The 22,924-nt window shown below is 62.9% G+C and overlaps 1 protein-coding gene across 1 annotated transcript; it reads left to right on the forward strand.

Moving 5' to 3' along the window:
- Nucleotides 1–4,814: 4,814 nt before the first annotated feature.
- Nucleotides 4,815–20,326, forward strand: CRIP2 (cysteine rich protein 2). Its single transcript, XM_084266582.1, has 8 exons — nt 4,815–4,889; nt 14,354–14,448; nt 16,640–16,697; nt 17,164–17,304; nt 17,493–17,561; nt 17,992–18,086; nt 18,355–18,412; nt 18,566–20,326. Exons 1-8 carry the CDS (start codon nt 4,847–4,849, stop codon nt 18,631–18,633), a joined length of 627 nt encoding a protein of 208 aa, XP_084122708.1. The 5' UTR covers nt 4,815–4,846; the 3' UTR covers nt 18,634–20,326.
- Nucleotides 20,327–22,924: the final 2,598 nt, after the last annotated feature.

The raw sequence follows: 22,924 nt of genomic DNA on the forward strand, positions 1-22,924 counted from the left end.
AAATGCCTGTAAGCCCGTTTATCGCAGGCGTGACAGCACTATCTGTCCTGGCCGATAGCAGCGCGGGCTCAGCTGCCCTTTAAAGGAGAGAAGCGACATGCGGATTGTCGGAGCCCCAGATAGTGGGTGCTGGGGCCAGGCGGTGACGTGCCAGGCCCCGGCCGGTGGCATGTGCTGCCTGACAAGCCCCAGGTCCTGCCAACCCCTCACATGCTCTTGCTCTGATCCTCCATCTTCCCATCTCTTGCTAACCCCTGGGCTCCCCTTCGCAAGCTGTGTGCTTATCCCACGGCCACCCCTGGGCCGCGAGGCTGGGTGCTGGCATGTGTGTGGGCGCTGCAGCCCCCTCTGTGTGGCTGTCTCCCCATCCCAGCCAGCCCGGGGGTCCTGGCACTGGGGAACAGGATTCCCCACAGCAGGCACAGCCATACGGCACAGCATGGCTGCCAGCAGCCAAGGGGCTGCAGGGTGGCTGCATCCAGCCCGGCAGGCACCACACATCCAAGGAGGGACACAGAAAGACACGAGTAGCCATAAAAAATGTTTTGCCTGTGAAAGGCTCTTCAGCTGCATCCCTGAGCACCTGCTGGGAACCGCTCCCGGGTCACAGACGAGAGCCCAACCAGTTTCACCATGAAGCTCCTGCCAAAGGGCAAGGATTGAGGCCAGGCGTGGGCAGGGCTGGGGCAGCCGGCCGGCTGTGGCCATTGCTCACCGCGGCTGTTGCTCTCCATGGTCAGTGGCAGCAGCTGAGGGCTCTGCCATGTCTCATAGGGGGCCACAGCTGGCAGCGTGGGAGCTTTTGGGGTGACCAAGTTGTGGTGTGTCACCCTGGGGGGACCCTGGAATCGGGGCTGTGGGGGCTGGGCACATGGGTGCACGCAGCACACCATCCAAGGGTCTGTGGGCCATGCACAGGGGGCCTGCCCTCGGGGTGAACCCAGCCAGCAGCAGGGGTCTTTTTCCTTAAGCTTATTTTATGGGATATTTTCCCCCCTGGTCTCTTCTGTACGGAGTCCAACTGCTCCTAGGTGCCAGAAAACGTGAGACACACGAGCAGAGGAAGGCTTTTCAGCCCCGGTTTCCCATCCTAGCGGCTCCATCTGGGTGCATGAGTTTTCATGGTATTTGCATTTGAGGGAAGAAGAAAGAGTGGAGAGGAGAGTCAGCACGGGGAAGGGGAGAGGTGAGCCAAAGGAGAGGCAGCCTGGGGAAAGCTGCTCCTTATTTATTCCTTGCTTTCCTTTCATCTCCCTGCAAAGCTCTTGGTTTGACCTGCCCCAGGATGAGGCCCCAAACAGCCTCGCACCTTTCCAAGGCTCCTGCTGGAGGTGATCCCTGCTTTGTGGCCAGGGCTGGACCAGCACCATCAGCAAAACACCCCTGCCACGTCCCGTGGCCCCCCTTGGCCCTGGGGATGGCTGCTGCCGGCCAGGGGATGGCCACGGGTGCTGGCACCAGCTTTAGGGGCTGGGCTTGCGCCACACGGAAAGGGGGATGCTGCAGGGATGTGGCTCCTGCTCTGCTCTGTGCAGCATCCCTGCTTTATCAGGGAGGGGACGCTGGGTTGCCAGGCGCTGCTCTGTGGAGGAAAGCCCCCATGTGCCCCCCAAACCCCTGTAGTGGGTAACTACAAGTGCAGCCAGATCAGGGAAGATCAAACATCAGTGCCCTGCATGCGATGTGATGCGGTGTGATATGATGTGCTGTGCACTGGGCTGGAGGAGCCAGCTGGCTGCAGCGGCTCAGGGATGCCCGAGGCTGCACGGGGCCAGATGCCATTGGAGGAAAATGGGTCACCTGCCACGGGGGGATGAGGGCTGGGTGAAGTCCCCTCAGGAGGGAACCCTGGGCCTTGCTGCAGGATGTGCTGCTGCCTCTCCCCTGCCTGCTGAAAGGTGGCTTTCACACCCAATGCCAGGGGAATGCGACCCCCCAAATTTCTGATGTAAAAGGCATCATTTGCTGAAGGCGACACCAGTGACAGTGCCGTGGGCCCCTCCCCAGCCCGCTCCTCCTGGGCTCAGCGCAATGGCAGATGTGGCACCGGCCAGGGTATTAATGCAGCTGCCTGGGGATGCGGCACAGCAGTGTCAGGGGCTCCCCTGCTGCCACCATGCCACTGCGTGCACCCTGCGTGCCCGTGTCAGGCGTGCTGTGCCCAGAGAAGCTGTGCCATCCCTCTCTTGCTCAGCCAGTGCCACCCCAGCCACCCATCCGCTGTCCCTGTCACCCTGGTGCAGGGGCATGCCAAGCCTAAGCCAGGGCAGATTAAGGCATGACCAGTTAAAGCCACTTTGCTCCCGAAGGAGCATATCCGCTTGGGATTTAGCGCATTTGCAGGCAGGGATTCACACCTTTAGGTGATTTGTCTTAATTCCCCCCAGCCTCTGTGTGTGAAAAGCCCTTGCCCAGAGCCTGGCCGGGTGCAGTGTGGCCAAGCCCTGGGTTTCACTTGCAGCAACCCCATGCACGCTGGGTGCAGCCTCCCCCGCTCCTCCTCCTCTCCTCTGGGGCACCAGCTGAGATTTCCCACAGATCCAGATGATTTAGGCAGCAGCCCCTTTCTGGGATGTCCCTCGCAGGGTGGGAGAGGAGCTGCTGCAGGCATGGGGATGATGCTGGGGCTGTGCTGGCACCCGCCCGCTGCCGTGCGGTGCTGTAGGGCAGCAGGCACACTGCGTTCTGCGGCGGGACCCACACCAGCACCTGTGGGGCTGTGCCGGGAGAGGCAGCTGGCCTGCCAGAAATCAATAGCTCCACAAATCCCCGGATCCTGCCTTTCCCTGGCAGCTGCTGGCGCCAGGGGTGGCTGCCGGACAGGGCTTGGGCGCGACGGCTCCGTCCCGGGGCTCACAGGGCTCAGCCGGCCCTCCCCGGGACGAGCGGGGCTGGGGCGTCCCGGGGACACCACCGCCAGCTGCCCCCACACAGGGACCCTGCGGGCCACAAAGCCCTACATTGTTGTGACACCAGCTGGGCAGGGAGTGACGGGGACGCCTGGGCCCTTCCAACCCAGCGGGGTGCATAGCCCACGGAGAAGCCCGGCGCTGCTGCTGCTGAGCATCCTCGTCCCATCTGGCCCTGTGCTGGGGGTCGTCCTGTCCCAGGCCAGAGCCGTGGGGTCCCTTCCCAGCACCGTCTGTTCCTTGGGCCGGGCGGGCGCTTGGCAGCCACTCCAGCTGCCGGCGGAGAAAGGAGGAATTAGATGACAATGGCGGCCAGGAGGGGAGCCAGGCTGCCGGCTGATGAATAATGCAACGGCTTCGCTTTCGGGAGCAGCAGATTTCCTGTTTACAAACACCGGGCCCAAGCCTGCGGGGTGGCTGTGAAGGGGTGCAGCCCCCCGAGTTCCCCAGCCAAGGGCACTGATGCGCCCCCTCACCCCCCTGCACGCCCCCTCCCCTGTGCACCTGCTGCATGGCAGGGACCCGCAGGGCAGGATGGAGCCACCCCGGTGCAGAGGGGCTGCCCCCGGCGCAGGGGGTCTGCACCCCGCTGCAGGACACGTGTGAGCAGGGGCGAAGCCGGCGCTCCCGCCTCAGTAGCGCTTCATGGTTCCCTGAGCATCCCTTTGCAGCCGCAGCAGCAGCCCGAGGGATTTCTGACCTGGGTGTTTCCATGGCAACGGAGCAAGATGGCGCTGGGAAGCCGGGGGCTGCTGGGCGCTGTGGCAAGGCAGCCTGCACTGCCGGAGTGGGGTTATGGCAGGGGAGGGGTTGAGGTGCTGGAGTGGCGAGTCCCAAGGCGTCTGCTCGCTCTGCAGCAGGATGGGAGATGTCCAGGGGTCTCTGCTGGGACTGGTCCCAGAGCCAGAGCTCCCAGCTCACATCCCCGGTGTGCCTGTGACAGGCAGCACTGTCCTCCCATGCTGTGCCACCTCATGCAAGGCTGCCAAGAGGTGTGCCCCCTCCTTCCCTCCTCTCCCCCCCTCGCTGTCACTGCTATCTGCTCTCACAGGGCCTCTCGCCCTCGTCCCCCCGTCAAGGTCTCCCGTATCAGGCCTGTTGTCCCGGCTACTTAATCTGGGTTTCTCAGTTACCCAATCCGGAAAAAATGTGTCTAAGAATACCCAGTACCGGCACGGTACTTCCTGGGGTGGGGTGCTGCCCCCTGACCCTCTGTGTATGCCGCCAGCCCCTGCACCCCCCGCTCCACCCGGGCACTGTCCCACCAAACCACCTCCCGCACTGTGTGCGCTCCGCACCGGGCTCTCCGGGGGTGTCTGCCGGTGGGGTACAGTCTTTTGGGCGGTGCGTTTGGTGTTGGGCACCTCGGGCACCAGCCTGGGACTCTGAAGGACGGCAGGAACCAGCCGTACTTCCCTCCGTGGCCGCACAGTCCGCCTCCCACTCAGCACCGCGTACGCGGGGTTTGAAAGCATCCCCGCAGGTGCTCCCCTGTCCCTAAAAGAGCGTCCCTCAGCTGCCCCTGCGAGAGGGACCAAACGGCTCCCGGCTTGGCTTAGGGGTTGGGGTCAGGGCAGCGGGAACCGGTCCCCCCACCCCCGGGGCCGGGACCGGCCCAAACCCGTAAGTCCCGCTGCGTGCTCGCGGCTTCCCAGTTATCTTTTGTTTCCAGGAAAGGGGAATCGTGAGCACTCCGCGGGCTTTCGGGGGTGGGAACCGGCTTGTCTGGGGCGGGGGCTGCCCCGTGCACCTGCCGCGCTCGGGGCCGTACCGCGCCGCACCGTACCGAGCCGGGCAGACGCTCCGCGGGCAGCCCCGCCCCGGCCCCCCCCAGGCGGCGGCGGGGCCAGTGGGCGGGGGCCGGGCGGAGCGGGGAGCGCGGCTCGGCTCGGCTCGGCACGGCTCGGCACGGCTCCGCTCCGCTCTGCTCTCCCGCCATGGCATCCAAGTGCCCCAAGTGCGACAAGACCGTGTACTTCGGTGAGCGCATCCCCGGGGCCCGGCCCCGCATCCCCCCCCCCCGCCCCCTCCACGAGCCGGGCACGTCCCCGCGACCCCCGCTTTGTCCCCGGTCCCCCATCCCGGAGCCGACGGTCGCTCCTGGCTCTCCCTTCCCCGAGCCCCGGTGCATCCCCGCGTCCTCTGCTCCTTCCCGGCGCCCGGGTGTGTCTCCGAGGCTGCCGTCCCCAAGCCCGGCGCATCCCCGGGTTCCCGCTCGGCCCCGGCTCCCCCAGCACCCAGAGCCCTGCCCGGCACCGGCTGCTTCTCCTCCGCTCCCCCCGCTCTGTGGCAGCGGCCTCGGCCCCCTTGCTCTGCCCCCCTTCCCCGAACCGCCATCCCCGGGCCGCTGTGCTGGGGGATGCTGCCGGGTAGGGCGGGGGATCCAGGGTGTGAGGGTGGCAGGGGGGTCCCCGACACCCTCCCCTGCTCCCTGGGCTGAAGAGATGAAGGAGGGGGTGAAGAGTTGTGGTTGGGCATGGGGTGCCCACAGCCTATCTTCGTGCTGGGGGCAACCCGTGTCCCCATGTACCTGTTGGTGTGGGACACGGAGGGACCCAGCCCATCTGGGGCTCCCAGGAGCCCCGGGGGGTCTCAGTGCGAAGAAGCAGCCGGTGGCAGGTGCAAACAAAAACCTTCCCCTAGCCAATTTGTCCTGGGTCTCTGCAAACCTCGCTCCAGGTGTGCCTTTCTGCCTGCCCTGTCTCGCCTCCTGCCCAGCCCTCTGTGTGCGGTTCCCGGGTGGGCGAGCTAATGGATGGGCTGGGGTTTCTACAGTGCTTTTTCAAAGGCAGTGCCTGGGCTTGGAGGTCCGTCTTGGCGTGCCCAGGCTGGGTTTGGGCAGCAGCGAGTCCCCGCAGGTCTCGGAGGGCCCTGTTTGGTGTTGTGCCTGGTCGGGTTCTCTGGGAACGGGGGCTGGGATGTCTCCCGTCGGGGCATCCCAGGGTGAGCGCCACCGCCCAGGTTGCAGAAAGCGCCAGAGGCAGGAGCGAGGGCTGATCCCCTGCCTTGGTGCCTCACCGCCGCTCCCCAAGGAGCCTGCCCCAGCCCGCTTCTCCCCTGCATGGCGGTGCCCAGCCCCGAGCCTCCTGGGGAGCACCCTGTGACACTCCCCCCCGCCCCAGCCTCGGTATCCTCAGGGGGGGCATCCTCAGGGCAGAGCTGCGGGCTCGGGGCAGCTCTGTGGGCAGAGCCAGCACCCCTGGGACCCGCCGGCCTGGCCGGGCACTGCCTGCCCACACCCCTCCCTGCCCGTCTCCCTCCAGCCCCTGCTGCCTCAGCACGTTTGTTTGGTGGAGAAATACCAAAGGGTCCTGACGGTGCCTGAGCGTTTGAGGTATTGGTGCTTTCATTCCTTTCCGGCCATCTCCAAGTAAACACAGAGAAATAGGAATTTGCTGTCTTCCTCCTTTAAATAAACCTATTTCTGTGGGGGTGGGAAGGGCTCGGCCCCTTGAATGTCTTTCTCTGTGTGAATCTTTTCCTTTTTAAGCAGAAAATAGTGTGTCTGTCCAGCCAGCTGGGCACTGGCCTGGGGTCAGAGTCCCTCCTCTTGCTCTGGGGATGAGCCTGCTGCGCGTGGGGGGGGGGGGGGGGGGGGGGCTGTGGCCAGGCTCAGGGACCCCTTCCTGGCTGCCAGAGGAGGCCGGGCTGTGCCAGGAGGTGAAGTGCCAGCCCCCAGCAGCGCACCCAAGTTCTTTCTCCCCATGTGCTGGAGGGGTACAGCGCTGTACCCCATGTCCCCAGCAGCATGTAGGCTTTCTCTCTGTCCAGGTTTCTGTTGGTGTTGGGGTCTGTGTCCCCACACCTTGCTCTGCAGGCAGGGAGGGGAGCAGCACCCCCCATCCCACACCCCGCTCTGCAGGGCCTGCACGGCTCCCGCTGCCCCCTGAGAGAAACCGAGTCAAAACGGGAGGGAGCCAAAAAACTTCCCCGTGCTCAGAGTTAAGATAGGCTGGAGCGTGTCTCTGCGGACGCCTTTTCCTTGAGGAACCGCCCTGGCTCCGGCAGAACAAACCCAGGTCTGGTTATTTAACACAGAGACACTGGATGCGATCTCTGAGCCGCCTTTCCGGGATGCAGCTCCCGGGCTTTCCTCCCGATGCGCCGCGTGGTTCAGGGGGAAGGCGACTGACGGGAGCTCTGCGCCGGGGCTCTGGGAACGCTCGCGAATTCCTGGGCTGGCCCGAGGCTTAGCGGGGAGGTGATTCATAAAGCCCCGCTTGTTCGGGAGCTCTCCTCGTCCGCGCTCAATGAACGCTGCCGACTCCAACTTCCCGAATGCCTGGGATTGCAAACGTGGGTCATGTGTGAGAAACGCCACCCCGGCCCGTTCCCGGTGCCGGAGCGGCTGACCGATGCCAACAGTCGTGGGTACCGATGGAAAACTCATTTCCAAGCACGCCTGTTGCCTCATGCTCCCTGGAAAAATCCAGCGGGCTCCTCCCTGCACAGTCAGGAGGATGTGGGTGTTTCCTGAGCTAGAGAATGAGCTTTTTTTCCTTTAAAAAGCGCAGGGAAATATAAAAATAGTTTTCTGGCTGGTTTCCCCCCCCCCCCCCACCAAAGCAGGCAGAGGTCTGGGACATTGTTTCCAGGGGCGGCTGGGGCTGGCTTCCCTGCTTCAGGGAGGTTGGAGGGATGGAGTGAATGTTTAACTGGTGGCTCCGGGGGCTGGTTCCCATCCCGCACTGGCAGGTGTCGGCAGGTTGGGGTTGGGTTATCTCTTCTGGCGGGAAGTGCCCGAGGGACCAGCATCCACTGAAGCCAAACAACAGCCACACGTTTCCCCAGCTCCCTTTTGCACCGCTGGCCTTAAATGAGTTTTGCAGGATCGCCGGGAGCCCTGGCCAAGCCTTTCCGCCTCCCGTCCTCTCTTCCCAGGGAACTGCGGGGGATCGCAGTGGCTGGGAGGTGTGGGGGGGAAGGTTTCCTGTTTTCCCATCCCAAGCGCGAGGCAGGCGAAAGCCCCAGGGATGTGGCGAGCACACGTGCGGCAGGGTCTGATGGTGGGCAGCTTTCAGGGAGCTCTTGGCACATGCTGGGATGTCTGAGGGCCGGTGGGAAACTGCCATGCACTTCTTTTGGGAAGGGGCATACTGAAAGCCCGTGGAAGTCACCATGTAGCCCTGGGGGTTGTCACAGCTGTGTCTGAGGCCAGAGCAGCCAGGCGGCTCTCTGGGGTGGTGGTGGGGTGCTGTCAGGGAACTAAGACCACCGATGTTTCCAGCTGGGAAACGGGGAGGGTCCGAGCCTGGTGTGCTCGGAGGGGCTGCAGCAGATGCCCGAACTTGCTGCCATGCTGGCATCCCAAGCGTGCTGGAGGAGAGGGGTGCTGTGAGGTGTGGGGTGCTCCTCTGTCCAAGCACCGCGCCGGCAGCTCAGCCCGGCAGAAATTCAAGCTGTAGAAGCTGCTCTGCAATTAATAAGTAACTGCTGTCCTTGGCGCTGGGCGCGGGGAGACAGAGGCCCGCCGGCGGCCGGGCAGGAGAGGCTGGAGGGCTTGATTCCCTGACAAAGGAAGCGGCTCTCCAAGCGCAGCAGTCAGCATTGGTGTAGCCCCCCGAGGTGCCAGCGCAAAGGCTGCCCGGGCTCCTCGCGTAGCTGGCTGCTCCGATGCCCCAGGACGGCCGCTCTCGGGGCACGCGAGGGCCCTGCAGAATGGTAACTGGGATGCACCGGTTCCCCGCTCCCCGCACAGCTGCTGGGCACAGGGATGCCTGGGAGAAGCTGAGGGATGGGCCCTTTAGCACTAGCTTTTCCCTCAGGAGAGTGGCACAAGCTGTAGAAAATCACCCCTGGGAGGGTGGGATGGGATGGCTCTCGCGTGCTTTGCCAGAGCACATCCCGTGTGCACGTTCATGGGCAGGTGCCTGCCTTGCAGGGAGCTGTGGCTCAGCTGCTGTGGGACATGGGGATGTGCCCGCAGGGTTTGTGCCAAGGGTTTGTCCTGGCTGGGCCAGGTGCCCCGCTCTCCCAGCAGCGCCAGCCGGATGGAGCGGTGCTGCTCCTGGGGCCGGGGGTGCCAGAGGCTCGGGGCTGGCAGGTGGCTCCCTGCGAGCCCAGCTGATCCTGGGGTGATTGCACTTGGTGTCTGGCTTGCGGAGCTCTGCACCCGTGTCTTGGGTCCCACCTTGTGTTCCCGTCCTCCCGCCCTGTCCCTGGCAGGAGCACGGGGATGGGGAGTGGTGAGGTGATGGGGCTGGAAAGGAGAGGCAAGGAAAGGCGGAGCAGCAACGCCCAAGCGAGGGGTAATGGAAAATCTGTCACTGCAGTGTTGCAACCAAAGACAGGAGCGTGTGCCGTGGGGCTGCTTTTGGCTGGGGTGGGGTGGTGGTGCCCATTGCTCCTGCCCACAGGCTGGGAGGCCCTGCAGCAAGCTGGGAGATGATGGTGAGGGACAGCTCCTGGCGTGCAGGTGGGCAGAGCTCGCCCACCAGCCTGTGTGCGCTTGCTGGGGAGGGAGCTCGGTGCTGTGGCCTCTGGCGAGGTCCTGAGCATCCTCTGTTCACTCTGTGCTGTCTGCAGCCCTGGGTCAAACACTGGTTGTGCCCAGAGGGAGCCAGTGCGGTGGGGAGCCATGGGGCTGGCACTTGAGCAGGCTTGGCTGCTCCAGCATCTCTCTGATCCTGCTCTTGCTGGCACAGGCCAGGAAAGTGTCCCATCCTCCCAGTGCTGCCTGCCAGAGATGGTATCTCTGCATGCAGGAGGGACACCGTGCTCTGGACCAGCAATTACCCCACGAGGGGTAATTCTGCTCATCTGCTGCCCGTGCCCCAGCTCTCTGCCCACCGCTCTGTCTCTTGCCGTGATGTGGGGTGAGAGGGGGGCTGCAGACTGCCTGTTCCCACCTCTGGCCAGGGATGCTGCCTGCAATGCCAAGGGGCTGTGCCCTAGCAAGAAACCAGCCAAATCCTTGGGCTCAGCCTTGGCTGAACACAGTGCCCGTCGAGAAATGCTGCTGATCCTTTCCCAGTACTGGCCTCGGAGCAGGGGGAGCATGTCCCATCCAGGCACTCCTTGGTGAGGTACAGCAGCCCCGTGGAAAATGGGGAGGGATTTGCTGGAGGCTGCCCTGGCCCCGTGAACCAGAGCGGGAGGTTTGGGGCTGGCGGCCAGGAAAGTGCCTGCAGTAGGTGAGGTTCTGTCGGCAGGGAGCAGCGGGATGGACGGGAGCCATGCTGTGCATTAGGGCTGCAGCTGGAAACCAGACAAGCCTGGCTCGCGCCCGAGTGGCTCAGCTATGTGGGGGCTCGGGTCCCGGGGAGCACCGTCCCTTCCCACTGGCCTGGAAGCAAGGTCAGGGGAAGTGGGACCCTCTGCCTGGGGTATTCCTTGTTCTCCCCAGTGAGGGGACGGCTCTGCTCCCCGGCGAGGCCATACTGAGCGGGCTTTGTTGTGTGCTTGGAGGGAGCCCAGCAAGAGAGTGGCTTGGGGCCCGAGAGCTCGCCTCGCCTCGCAGCAGAGGAGCTAAATATATACCTCTTGGCCACAAAATCGCAGTCGGCGTAACCATCGGCACCGGCTGTGTGCTGGGGGAGAGGAGCTGCCTGGCCATGCCCAAGGAGGAGGGCAGGAGAGAAGGGAGAGGGGGACATGGGAAGGCAGCACAGACCTTTCCCGGGCGCTGGCAGGGCTCCTCAGCTGATGGCACAGCCTGGCACAGCGTGGCAGGGGATCCTCAACCCATCCCTCTACCTCCTCCGTCTCCCAGCCATGCTGCGAGGGGCTGGGGAGGGTACAGGGCTGTCAGCTGCCTGGACTCTCAGCTTCGTTTCCAGCCATTTGCCGGGCTCCTTTCCCTGTGCTCATCCCTCTCATTTATTCCTTTGTGCCTGTGGCAGCTTCCAAGCGCATCCGTGGTCAGATCTGACAGCATCCCCTTTCTCCGGTATGGCTGTTGCCGAGTCCCTGGGAGGATTTGGCATCTGTAGCACTGGACCGGGCTGTGTAAACCCTTCCTCGCCTCCTCCCAGGGCTGCAGGGGGGTGGATGTGGCCCAGCCCAGCCCTTTGCAGCGAGGCGGCTGCAGCTACAGTTGCTTCTGCTGAATAAGCCTCCGGCTGGAAGCGGCACTGACGTCAGGCTGTGGAAATACCTGTGTGAGGGCCCGGTGTGGCCCCCGGCACCGAAGCTGGGAGGAGGGATGCTCCCTTCCCATCCCAGAAAGGAGCACCCACCTCTAGCCCACGCCAACTGCCTTGCCCGGGCACGGCAGGTAATTAAGGGATGAGCCGTGCTGTCTCGGGGGTGGGGCTGCCGCAGGGCCGAGGGGAGCAGAGCCCCTCACAGCACCCTTGGGCGCTCTCCTGCTCGTGGCCTCTGCTTCTGGCCAGCTCCATTGGCCGTGTCCCTTGTTGGCGTGGGCTGCATGGTGCAAACCCACCCCATGGCTACGTCCCGCAGCTGGCTGTGCACCCAGCTGTGCCTCCACCTCCCCTGCACGGGGGCATCTCCCCGCGGGGAGCGGGTTATCAGTGGCGAGGCAGGTAACCCCTTAACTCTGCAAGGCAGGTAACCCCTGAACTCTGCAAGGCAGGTAACCCCTGAACTCTGCAAGGCAGCGTCCTGTTACGGGCCGAGCGGGTAGAGGAGGGACCCAGCAAGCAGGCAGGACTCGGTGTGAAGCTGAGAGGAAAGGAGTGCTGGCCTGTCCCTCCCCACAGGGACAGGGCACGGTGCCCGGCGCTGGGGGCTGGCCGCGGGGTGACATCTGGCTGGGCAAAGCCTGTGCCGCCCTGTGCTCCTTGTGCTGAGCTGGCTGGCACCCCGGCACTGCTCCACCCCCAGCTGCCCTTGCAGCAGATGGTGGGGTGCAGAGTGGTGGTCTCCCCAGCAGCTGCTGGGGGGTCTCTGCCGTGGCCAGAGGCTTCTCCTCTGGTGCTGACAGAAAGGCAGAGCGGAGGTGGCTGGGTGACAGGAAATCTGGGCGCTGGTGCCTTTCATCTGCAGTGATTTATGGGACGAGACGCTGCTGCCCTGGAAAAGGGTTGGGGTGGCTCCAAGCTGCTTCCTCTGCTCATCAAGAACAATGCTGCCTGGAAAGCCATACCGGCCATGCTGGCCCTCGCCCCTGGGAGCCCTTGTTTGCAGCCAGAGGATGCCTGACCAACCTCTGCATGGCATTTCCACCCTGGTAAGGGGCAGCCCTGATGAATCCCAGGGGTTCCCCGTGCCCTGGGAGAAGGATGGAGCACCCAGCCACCTCCCTCCTGATGTGCCATCCCCTGCCAGGGGCTGTGGGTGCTAGCAAGGCCAGGGGATTCCTTGCAGGGGTGTGCATTTGCCAGGGAGCAGCAGGGATCTACAGCTGCCTGAGATATTACGGAGGAGGGGACATGGGGGGGTGGCGGCTGCATCTCATTTCATGGGGGCAGGAAGGAGCTGGTGTGGGCTGTGGCCAGCTGTAATTGCAATGGCCACTGGAAAACATCCGCTGGGAGTTTCCTCCTTGCTTTGTACCCAGGGCTGGGGCGGTGAGGGGGGAGCTGGGGGTGACGCAGCCGAAATGCAGCCTGGCCTGGCTGTGCATCTGCTGTGACAAAGCCGAGCGGCTCTTTGGCCCCAAGCCCCTGGCTCAACTTTCAGCTCATCACGCTCCGTTTCCCTCCCTGGTTGCCCTGGGGAGGCACCCGTTCCTGCCAGGGCAGGCTGGGGGGTGCAGGGCTCCTGCAGCATCCCCAAGGCAGCAGGGTGCTGGGGCCTCTGTGTCCCTCTTGCTTTTGGGAAGTGATGGAGGGGCTGGGGCTGTGTGTCCTGAGGCTGGGCCTCTGCCCGCAGGGGTGGCCGAGGGCCGCAGAGGGAGGGGAGGGCAGGGGTGCTGCCTGCTGTAAGGGGCTGGGCAAGCATGAACCCTCCTGAGCACCCCGGACTTGGGGGGCAGCAGGGATTTCCCTTCACCCTGTCATCTGCTCCTGCCTGGGGTTTGGTCCAGCAGCCCGGACTCGTGCTCGGCATCACTGGGAGGTTGGTTTGGAGCTGCTTTCGCCTGACGCTGGTCCCCCAAGATCATCCTCCGCGTGCTTTCACAGGGATGCTCTTGGGCATCTCCCCTACATGCTGGTGTGATGGCTCCGGCTCAGTCCCCTCACACTGCCCTCCTTTCCTGCTGGCCACCTTGCCTTACACCAGGACTGTTTTTTTGGGTGGTGATGGCAGTTGGTTCAGCTTATCTGGGCCCCACAGTGTGCTGGGGCACAGCTGTTTGCTTTGGGAGGAGGCTGGCTCTGGAAGCCAGGACTTGCCCTCAGGGAGCTCTTGACCCCCCCTCTTGACCTGATGCAAACAGGTGACATTTGCTGAGGTCCTGGGGGGAAAAAAGGGCTGGGAAACCCACTGTCACAGAGGAGGTCTTCTTGTAGAGCAGGACTGAGCTCTGGTTGCGCTTTTATTTGCTTGTTAAATATTTTATTTGGCTCTTCTGATTTAGTTTTACGGTGGCTTTAACGGGATCACACTGTTTTCCAGCTGTCTCCACACATGTGCTGGGGAGCGGGAGGGTGAATGGGAATTGACGGGGTGCAGGGGGCAGCACCCGGCCCCCCAGGAGCTGGGAGGGAAGGCAGATGGCGTGAGACTGGGATGCAGGGCGAGGGCTGGCAGCCTGTGCTACCTCCCAGGGTGTTCCTGAAGACATACAGCTCGGGGCTGGCCAGGGGGCGGTGGGGGGTGCATTGGTGTAACCGGTCTCAAAGCATTTTCCCTCCCTGAATTTGCCCACTGATGCTTTGAAACTGTTTTTGGTGCCGGCGGTGAGTCGCTCCGCAGGTTTGTGGCACTCCAGGGCAACGCTGGGATGGTGCCCACGTACCTGTCTGCACGTCGCGCCCGCTCCCAGGCTGGGGGCGAGGGGGGGAGCACCTGCACGTCCAAGGGATGAGTGTTTTCTAGGGCCAGACGTCCATCCTTGGTGACGCTGGGGGCTGCCTGCCACCCCATTCTCTGGGCTGGAGGCAGGCAGGTATCCTGGGAGCAGCTCCGGGGCAGCTCTGGCCAAGGGCTGGAGCCGCGGCTGAGGCTCCCTGGGGAGCACGAGGCGCTGGGTGTGCGTGGGGGAGGCATGATGAAATGGGTGGGGTGGGCATGGTAACGCCAAATATTTGAATGGGAGCAGGGTCATGGCGGGTAACGTGGCGGGTAAAAATAGATGTGGGGAGTAGAGACGAAAACGCTACCGTTGCTGTGCCGGTGCGTGGGAAAGGGTGTTTGTGGGATGGCAGAGCCCCCCGCTTGGGGGGTCAGAGGCTGGGGAGGGTCCGTGCCCGCAGTCTTAACGGCCCCAGGGTCCCTGTGGGCTGCAGTGGAGCAGACCCTGCAGCCTGCCTGCCCTGCAGAGCACGCTGATGAGCAGCACCCCTTGAGTGTAGCCCCCCATTGTGCCTGGAGCTTCCCCGGGGGCTTTCGCAGGTACGGGGTAGTTGCTCACTTTTCTTTTGTGTTCCTTGCAGCTGAGAAGGTGTCCTCCCTGGGCAAGGACTGGCACAAGTTCTGCCTGAAGTGTGAGCGCTGCAACAAGACCCTCACCCCGGGTGGGCACGCTGAGGTAAGGGCTGCTGCCGTGGATGGGGCTGGGGGGCCTGCCAGGGCATGAGGGGGGCTTGCCCACCACCCCCCCCCCCCCCAAGCATCCTTCTTGTCCTTGAGTCCAGCCTCCTTTGACAGATAACCAGCGGGGGTAGGTGAGATGGGGCAGCCCTGCATCCAGCCCTGCCTTCCATCTCTTCCCCTGGCCGGTGGCTGACTGGGCTCAGCATGATGCAGTCCCGTCACCTTTACTAACGGAGCTAAAAAGGCCCCAAATCCATTTAAAATTTAACTATTTGGAGCAGATGAGGCAGCGGGGGTGTGCTGGCGTGAGGATGTGGCCTGGTGGCCTCTGCAGCTGCCCAGAGCCAGGGGTTCCCAGGAGTCAGGCTGGGACAGGTACCTGTCCCTGGGGCACACTGAGCCCAGGGGTGCAGGCTGCACCTTCAAATGCTGCTGCTGCATCCTGCAGTGTGCCACAGCTCTCCTGCACAGTCCCGGGCGAGCCACAGAGTGGTGCTGGCACCACGCTGGTGCCCTGGCTGTGCCGCCCTGGCGTGGGCCTGCAGCAGGGCTCTGCGTGTCCCGGCAAGCACTGGAAGCGGTGCCATGCTCCGGGCAGGCTTGTTTGGGCATCGCGCTGCCTTTGCGGGCGTGCGGGTGCTGACAGCCTGCACTGAGGTGTGGCTAAAAGCAGCAGGAATCAGGGATGTGCAGGTTGCCATGGCGATGGTGTCTTGGCACAGGCGTTTTCGGTGCCTGGGGGCTTCTGCCAGAGCGTGATGGCAGCGCGGCTGCCCAGGCCTCGGGAGCGCAAGGATGCCTGGGAGCAGCTGTGTTCTTCTGGAGCGATGCCCCAGCGTGACACCGGGGGCCGGGGGCTTTGCGCAGCGCTTGCCATGCCAGAGTGTCACCAGCTCTTTAGCAGGGTTCAGCAGGCGGCACAGCTGGGAGCGGGCGGCGGCGGCAGGGACGGCCATGCTGGTTGCGGCCACACCAGTTGTGGCTAATCCATCCGGGGACTGGGGCCAGTCCTGCCAGGCAGGATGGGGCTGTGCCCATGGGTCTGTGCTTTGGGCTGGGTTAAAGCCCAGGGGATTTGCTGCTTCTCCATATAAGGCCAGATTCTGCTCCCGGGGGAGATGGCAGCCAACCCCCCACCGACTGTGCTGACACCAGGATCGGGCCCTTTCCTGTTTTTTTCTCCCTCCTTTCAAACCACTGTGTCCAGCTGGGTTGGGAAGGTGTCGCGGGGAGACCAGCTAAATGTTTACCCTGCCCTCGGGCATGGCAACGCTGCGAGCACACTGATATTTACGCCTTGTGATGCTCTGCAGCTGCCTGCTGCCAGCCTGCTGCCTGCTTGCTCCCCCAGCCTTGCCCCCGCCTGCTCCGGGCCTTCACCTTTGGCATAGGGCTCTCAGGGAGGCAAGTGAAGGGGCCTCGCTGCTCTGCTCAGCTGCCTCCCTGCCCACTCTGGGCAAGGTGTCCTTGCCTCGCACCGGAGGGGATGGGAGGGCAGGAGCACCGGGTGTGAAGCTGGGCTGAGGTGCTGGATGGAGCCGGGCAGACGGTGGCGTGAGTTTGTGCCTGAGGACAGGGCTCCAGTGGGTTTTTCATGCCGGATGGCATGCGTGGCAGCCCTGCTGGCCCCCTGCTCCAGCCTCAAATGCTCCTGCTTTTCCCTTGGACCTGCTTCCCGCTGGCCCATGAAAAACAGCTGTGGGGAGCTCTGGGGCTTATCGCCCTCCTCGTGACTTCCTGCGATAACTGCCCCGGGCGATAGTGGGGCCTGTAGCAGCTGGGCTGGGACCAGCGCCTGTGCAGGCCTCAGATCTCAGGCCAAGGCGAGGGCGGCGGCAAAGCTCAGTGGAAGCCGCAGTGCTCTGCCCATCCTAACACGGCCCAACTGTGCCCAGGGTGACGCTTCACAGGCGAAGTGATGCTGCGCTGGGTCCCAATGGCACAGTGCTGGCTTGGGGCTTGAGGGTGCCCCTTGGCTGAGCAGGGTGCTGGTGCTCCAGCCCCATGGTACGGCGTGGGCAGAGCAGCAGAGCGACCGATGCTTGGGTCAGGTTTGGCTGTCGCCAGCAGACCCCTGGGCCGGGTGCATTTTGGGGTGTGGGCATGGCTATGGCAGTCTCCAAACACCCGTGGGGACGGGAGCTGTCATCACTGCTCGGCATCCTAACACTGCCCTCTCTCCCTAGCACGATGGGAAGCCCTTCTGCCACAAGCCCTGCTACGCCACGCTCTTCGGCCCCAAAGGTATGTCTGTGCTTCCCCCATGCCTGTGTTGGCCATGCCCAGGGCTGCAGGACGGATCAGGTGCCCACCTCCCCGCTGGTGTGGGTGGCCCAGCCATGGCCTTGAAAGCACCCCAGGAGCCAGGCTTGGGTGGGCTGGGCATTAAGCCAGCACTTGGCAGTCCCAACCCTGCCATCCCCTGGTGCAGAGGGACAGGAGAGCTGGAGGGAGGGATCCATCCTGACATCTGTCCTTCTATTTTTATTATTACTTTTTTAATATTTTGAAACCAAATTCCTGTTCAAATGGAAGGTGGAGTTGGTCTCCTATCCCAGATGTGTCTGGAGAAAGCCTGGGTCAGGAGAATGCAAACCAGGGCTGAGGTGCAGCGGCATCCCCAGTGGCCCTGTGGCTCAGCAGGGGTGGGGGGAAGATGGAGACCCCGAGTGCTCCCAGACCGCCACAGCCTCACTCTGTCCCACCGCAGGGGTGAACATAGGTGGTGCCGGGTCCTACATCTATGAGAAGCCGCAGATCGAGGGGCAGACTGCTCCGGGGCCCATCGAGCACCCCGTGAAGGTGGAGGAGAGGAAGGTGAATGCTGCGCCTCCCAAGGGACCCAGCAAAGGTGAGGGCAGGGCAGGAGGACAGGCACACCAGGACAGCCTGGCCCTCTGCCCTGGTGTTCGGCTGGTCTGGAGCCGCTGGATCCAGCAATGGTGTTGGGTGCGGGGTGTGTGCGGGTGTGGGGTCCTCTGCACCTCTGTGTCCCAGCTGAAATGATCTCTCTGTTTCCCATGCCCTCTCTGCTTCCAGCCTCTAGTGTCACCACCTTCACTGGGGAGCCCAACATGTGCCCGCGCTGTGGCAAGAGAGTCTACTTCGGTAAGGCGGGGAGTGGGCAGTGGGTGCACGCCCCGGGGTGGCACGGCCCCATGGCACTTGGTGTCCATGCAGGACCCTTGGGACACACAGAGGGCCTGGGAGGGAGTTTTGGATCAGAGTTGGGGGTTGAGGGCACAAAGGGATGTGCAGGGATGGGTGTTGTTGGAGGAACTCCTGGGTGCAGGGCTTCTTCTGCACTGTGGCCCCTGATGTCACTTCCTGGGTGACAGACGTGGGCTTAATATCTGTCCTCAGCCAACCTCTGTCACCTGTGAGGCAGCAGAGGGGTGGGAGAGGTGCGGGAGGCTGGGAGGCACAAGGCTGTCTTGGGACTTGAGTGCAGAGGTGATGTCCCTGTGGGGCATGCTCCCCCATCAGCATGTGTGCAGGGGGCCAGCCTGACTCTTCCCTCCCTGTCCCCCTGTTCTAGCTGAGAAGGTGACTTCGCTGGGGAAGGACTGGCACCGTCCCTGCCTACGCTGCGAGCGCTGCAGCAAGACGCTGACCCCGGGGGGTCATGCCGAGGTAAGGATGTCCTGGCCCTGCGAGCCCCAGGCAGCACAGCAGTGGGGCATGGCCATGCCATGCTGTGCCCTGCCATGCCGGTTAGGCACCCCCTGACTTTGCAGAAGGGCAGGGCAGGGCTGGCAGGAGCATCTCCTGCAGCCCAGGGAGCACTGGGGGTGCTGGGGTGCAGGTGTGCGCAGGGGATGAGCGGAGCAGAGGTGCCCAGCCATGGGGACGTGTCACCGGCCTCTCCCCGGTGACAGGCTGCTCTCTCTGCCCCGCACAGCACGACGGACAGCCCTACTGCCACAAGCCCTGCTACGGGATCCTCTTCGGACCAAAGGGTGAGTGCCTGGGGGGCGTGGGGTGGGCAGCGGGCCTGGGGGCGTGCGCCCTGCCCGCACTGCTGCTCTGCCACCATCCAGAGAGGACATCTCCCTGGGGTGTACCACCCTCCCACCTGAGCCCTCACCCTGCTGCATCTCTTCCCCACACAGGCGTCAACACCGGAGCTGTGGGAAGCTACATCTATGACAAAGACCCCGAGGCGAAGAATCAGCCCTAGACAGCGTCCCCCCCGCCCGCTCTGTGCCCCCGTACTAACCTCCTGCTCGCAGCCAGAGCTGGAGCAGACCCTTGCCAGGCTGGCCACAGAGCTGTGCTCTCTGCTGTCTCTACTCTGGGCAGGATGGCCCTGCCCTCCGGATTATATATCATAGTCTCTAATATAAGCTTCAGTGTTTAAAGGCAAAGGTAGAAGGTATCTCTGGTCGTTCCCAATGCGCTCTGCCCTCCCCAGCTCTCCCGCCTGCCCTCCTCCCTTCCCCAAGAGCGTGGGAGGCAGCGGGCTGGGTGTGGGAATGACACTGTGTGCAGGGGACAGCGGGTGGCACCCGAGGGGCTGAGAGCAGGGAGGAAGCAGTGGCAGGAGCCACAACACAAGCGTGCTCCCCACTTCCCCCCTGCGTGGAGGGTGATGGAGCTGGGTGGGCATCCCGTGGTCCTTGGGGACAGGGGCTGGTGGCCAGTGCTCCCAGTGCTGTTCCTAGCCAGGCACTGGGGATGTGTGTGTCTGGCACTGCCCTGGTTTAACCCGGCGGCAGCTAAAACAAGCACACAGCCCTTTGCCTGCTCCCTGCCCCCGTGGGCTGGGGGAGAGAATTGGGGAAGAATAATGGTAAAACTCGTGGCTTCAGATAAAGACAGATTAGGACAGAAAAGGAAGCGAGTGGTAATGATAATGCTGATGGTAAAATGCTATACAGAACAAGTGACACTCAGCACAATCGCTCAGCACCCACTAACCAGCACCCAGCTAGTTCCTGAGCCGTGGTTGTGCCCCCAGCCAGCTTTCTCCACGTTATGTACAGAGCGTGACGCCCTATGGTATGGAACATCCCTTTGGTCGCTGGGGCCAGCTATCCTGGCCGTGTCCCCTCCCTGCTTCTTGTGTACCCGCAGCCTCCTCGCTGGCGGGGCACTAAGCTGAAAAGTCCTTGACGTGGTGTAAACATCGCCTAGCAACAGCCAAAACATCACTGTGTTATCAAGATTGTTCTCATCCTTATATCCAAACCACAGCACTGTATCAGCTGCTAGGAAAAAAAAGTTAACTCTATCCCACCTGAAACCAGGACAGGCCCATCTGGCAGCGCTGCCCTGCTCCTGGTCCTTCCCGGGCTCCATGCCCTGGCTGTCACTCCCTGCAATGCCCATGGCCAACCCCAGCTGCCATGCCAGTTGCAGGGGCTGGCACCTCCCCGCGTCCCTGTCCTTGCACCCCCAGGGCATCCCAGGTAGGTGCACCCAGGCAGGTGCCTGACCCTCTCTAATGGCTGGTTTGGGTTGGTGAACCCCCCCAGCTTGGCCCCCCACGATGGCAGACCCCGTGCCAGGGGGGCAACGCAGTAGCTGCTGCCCTGGGGGGGCCGGCTGCTCCCCACCTTTGGAGGGCAGAGTGCATTGGGCTGGTGGCTTGGTGGCAGGACACCCGCCGGCTTCCCAGAGCCAGAGGTTTGTTGTTGTTTATTTATAAGCAGTTGTAAATGTGCCCCTTGCTTTGGAGAATGACACGTGACCCCCCAGTCTCACCCATTGCCCACACACACACCCAGCCCTGCTGCTGCTGGAGGGTGGCCAGGGCAGGGGAACCGCCGGGGCAGTGAGCCCTGGGGTGCCAGCACCCAGCTTCCCCTGGGCTCCCTGCACCTCCGCGGGGCTGACTTTTGTTATTTGCTGACAATAAAGGTTTTGAGAGATGTGTTGCCTGGCTCAGCTCTTGGCAGAGGCTGGGGAAGCTGCACGTGCTGTGCTGCATCCCTTCGGCCCTGGGATGGTGTGGCAACCCAGCTGATCCTCTTGGGACAAGCCAGAGCAGGCCTAGCTGCACTAGAGCCCGAGCTGCTCATCATGTGGCACAAGCTGTGGCTGCTGCCCAGGCTGGGAGCAGAATGGGCTTGTGGGGGGATGTGCCAGCCCTATGGGTGGGATAGGAGGGGGTGGGATGGAATAGGAGGGGATGGGATGGGATGGGATGGGATGGGATGGGATGGGATGGGATGGGATGGGATGGGATGGGATGGGATGGGATGGGATGCTCCCCAGCCTTGCAAGGTGGAAAGCTAACAGAGGGGTGTCATGCAGCAGGGCACACTGTTCCCCCCAGCCTGGGCTTGCTGGGCTGCCGATGGGAAAGTCTAACCCAACAGCAGCAGGACAGGAATGCAGGGCAGGGGCATGGGATGCCCCCCCCTCCCCAAGCCCTGGGAGCTGCCATGTCCCCAGCCAGATACCAGCCCCGCTGCCAGGCCTGGTTTTAGACATCCAGCCATTCCCCCTAGGAGCTCAGCGTCTGGCAGGCACGGCACTGAGCCCGGGGCTGCCAAGGCAAACACTGGTTCTGGGAACTGCTGTTCCAGCTCGTCCCCTCTGGCAGGTTCTTGCAGGACCCCCATCGGGCTGCCTGCTTGGCTGTGCAGGCACCCCTCTGGCCCCACTTGCTGAGGGGAACGGACCTGGTTCCCTGCGATGCCTTGCATCCCTGTAGCAGCCTCAGCTCTGGAGCTGCTCCATCACCGTGCTGGCCACGGCCCCCGGCCTTGCTCCTCACCCAGGCACGGCTGGGAAACGCAGCAGGCACTGCGGGACAGGAACGCTGCCTCTGCCGGCACATCAGGCCTGTGGGGAGTGTCCGGCGGCAGCAGCATCCCGGGGGCTCAGGCGCAGCAGCAAGCGTGGGAGTCGCTGGCTTTCCCTCTCCCGGCAGCAATCCCAGCAGGATGCAGCCTTTTCCCAGGCACGGAGGGCTTGGCATCACAGTTCCTGGGCCAAGGAAAGGGGTGGGGGGGTGGGGGTGTGTGTGTTTTCATGTTTTGGTGGGTTTCTATAGAGACTTGACCCCTCTGATATGCTTTAGGGGACAAGGCTGTGGCACAGACCGGAGCAGCGTTGCTCTGCTGGCTCCTTCCCTGACCCGCAGCAGTGCCAGACCCTTGTAGCCAAACTTTGCCAACTTGGGCCCATGTAGCAGCTGGGGTGGGGGGGTCCCTATTGCCCACCTGGGACCCAGCACAGCTGCTCACAAGGCCCTCGGCACGACTCCAGCTCTCACTGCAAGTGTTATTTACCGCTATTCATTAACAAGCTTAATAAGCCAGCCTTTCTGCCAGCCTGTAGCCATCTCCCACAGGAGGGAGTTTTCCTGATGGACTGATTTTCCTTCCCCCTCATCCTGCCAGCAGCTTGTGTGTGTGTGTGGGGGTTGCCCTCCTCAGCATCCACCTATCCCCACATCACACACCCAGCCCAGCTGTGACAGCATCCTCACCATGGGCACCGGTCCCTTGCTGAGGGGCCAAGGGGGAAGCTCCTTCCTTAGCCCCTCTGGGCAGGATGCTCATGGCAGGGAGGAACTGGGCACACCTGGGGCCACACCTGAGATAGAGAGCATGGTGGGATGGCAAGGAGCAGATGTAGGGCTGCTGGGGGCTATTTAAGTCTCAAGCTTGGAGGAAGGCAGTCTGGGGGTGCTGTGGGGTGCCCTGATAGCTGGGTTTGGTGGGATGTGGGACAGGGTGGGTATGGTGTCCTGGCTGCAGCCTGTTCCCAGGCACCAGCTATCAATCACAGGGGTTTGTTTGCATTTGGGGCTGGATTTTTGTTTTGCTTTTTCTTACATTTTCTTTTCCCCATGAGAGTTTTATTTGGGGGAATGCAGCTAAACTAAAAATAGACAAAATGCAGCTCTGTTGTGCAAGGGGGTGCCGGGAAGCCTGCCTCCATCATGGCTTCCTGCTAGTTCAAATGGGATAACGTGGCTGCTCGGGCTCTAGGTAGGTGATGTTTCCTTGCTGTCCTCCCCACCCGAATGCAGTGGGTGGGCTGAGCACATCCCATGGCAGGAGGTGGCTCCCAGGTACCCACCCTGTGGGTGTGAAGAGTGGGAAGCTGAATGCTGTAGTGGGGGTCTGGGATTCCTTAGTGCTGAGAGTCTGGGAGTGTCCCTGTACTGGCAGGTTGGTGTAGGGCTGGGGCACTGATGCTGCACAGCAGCACTCTGCTCAGGCAGAGAAGGCAGTGCTGGACTCTAATTCTTGGTGTGTTATTGTGTTTATTTTTGGGAGACCTATGAGAGCTGAAAGTGCCCTGGTGCTTGTGGCTTGGAAAACATCCTTCCCCTTGGGGATGTCAAGCATTTTTTATTTTCATTTTTTTCAACTTGGACTTGCTAGTGGGACAAAAATGTTGGAGGGCTCTGGCCATTACGGACATGCTCTCCAGGGTACAGAAGAAAACAGAGAACAAAGTGGATGCAGCTTTGCTTGGAAATCCCCCAAACCCTGGGAGCTTGTCCCTGG

The sequence above is a fragment of the Gallinula chloropus genome (genome assembly GCF_964237585.1).
Source record: "Gallinula chloropus genome assembly, chromosome: 6".
In the NCBI taxonomy this organism is placed as follows: domain Eukaryota; kingdom Metazoa; phylum Chordata; class Aves; order Gruiformes; family Rallidae; genus Gallinula; species Gallinula chloropus.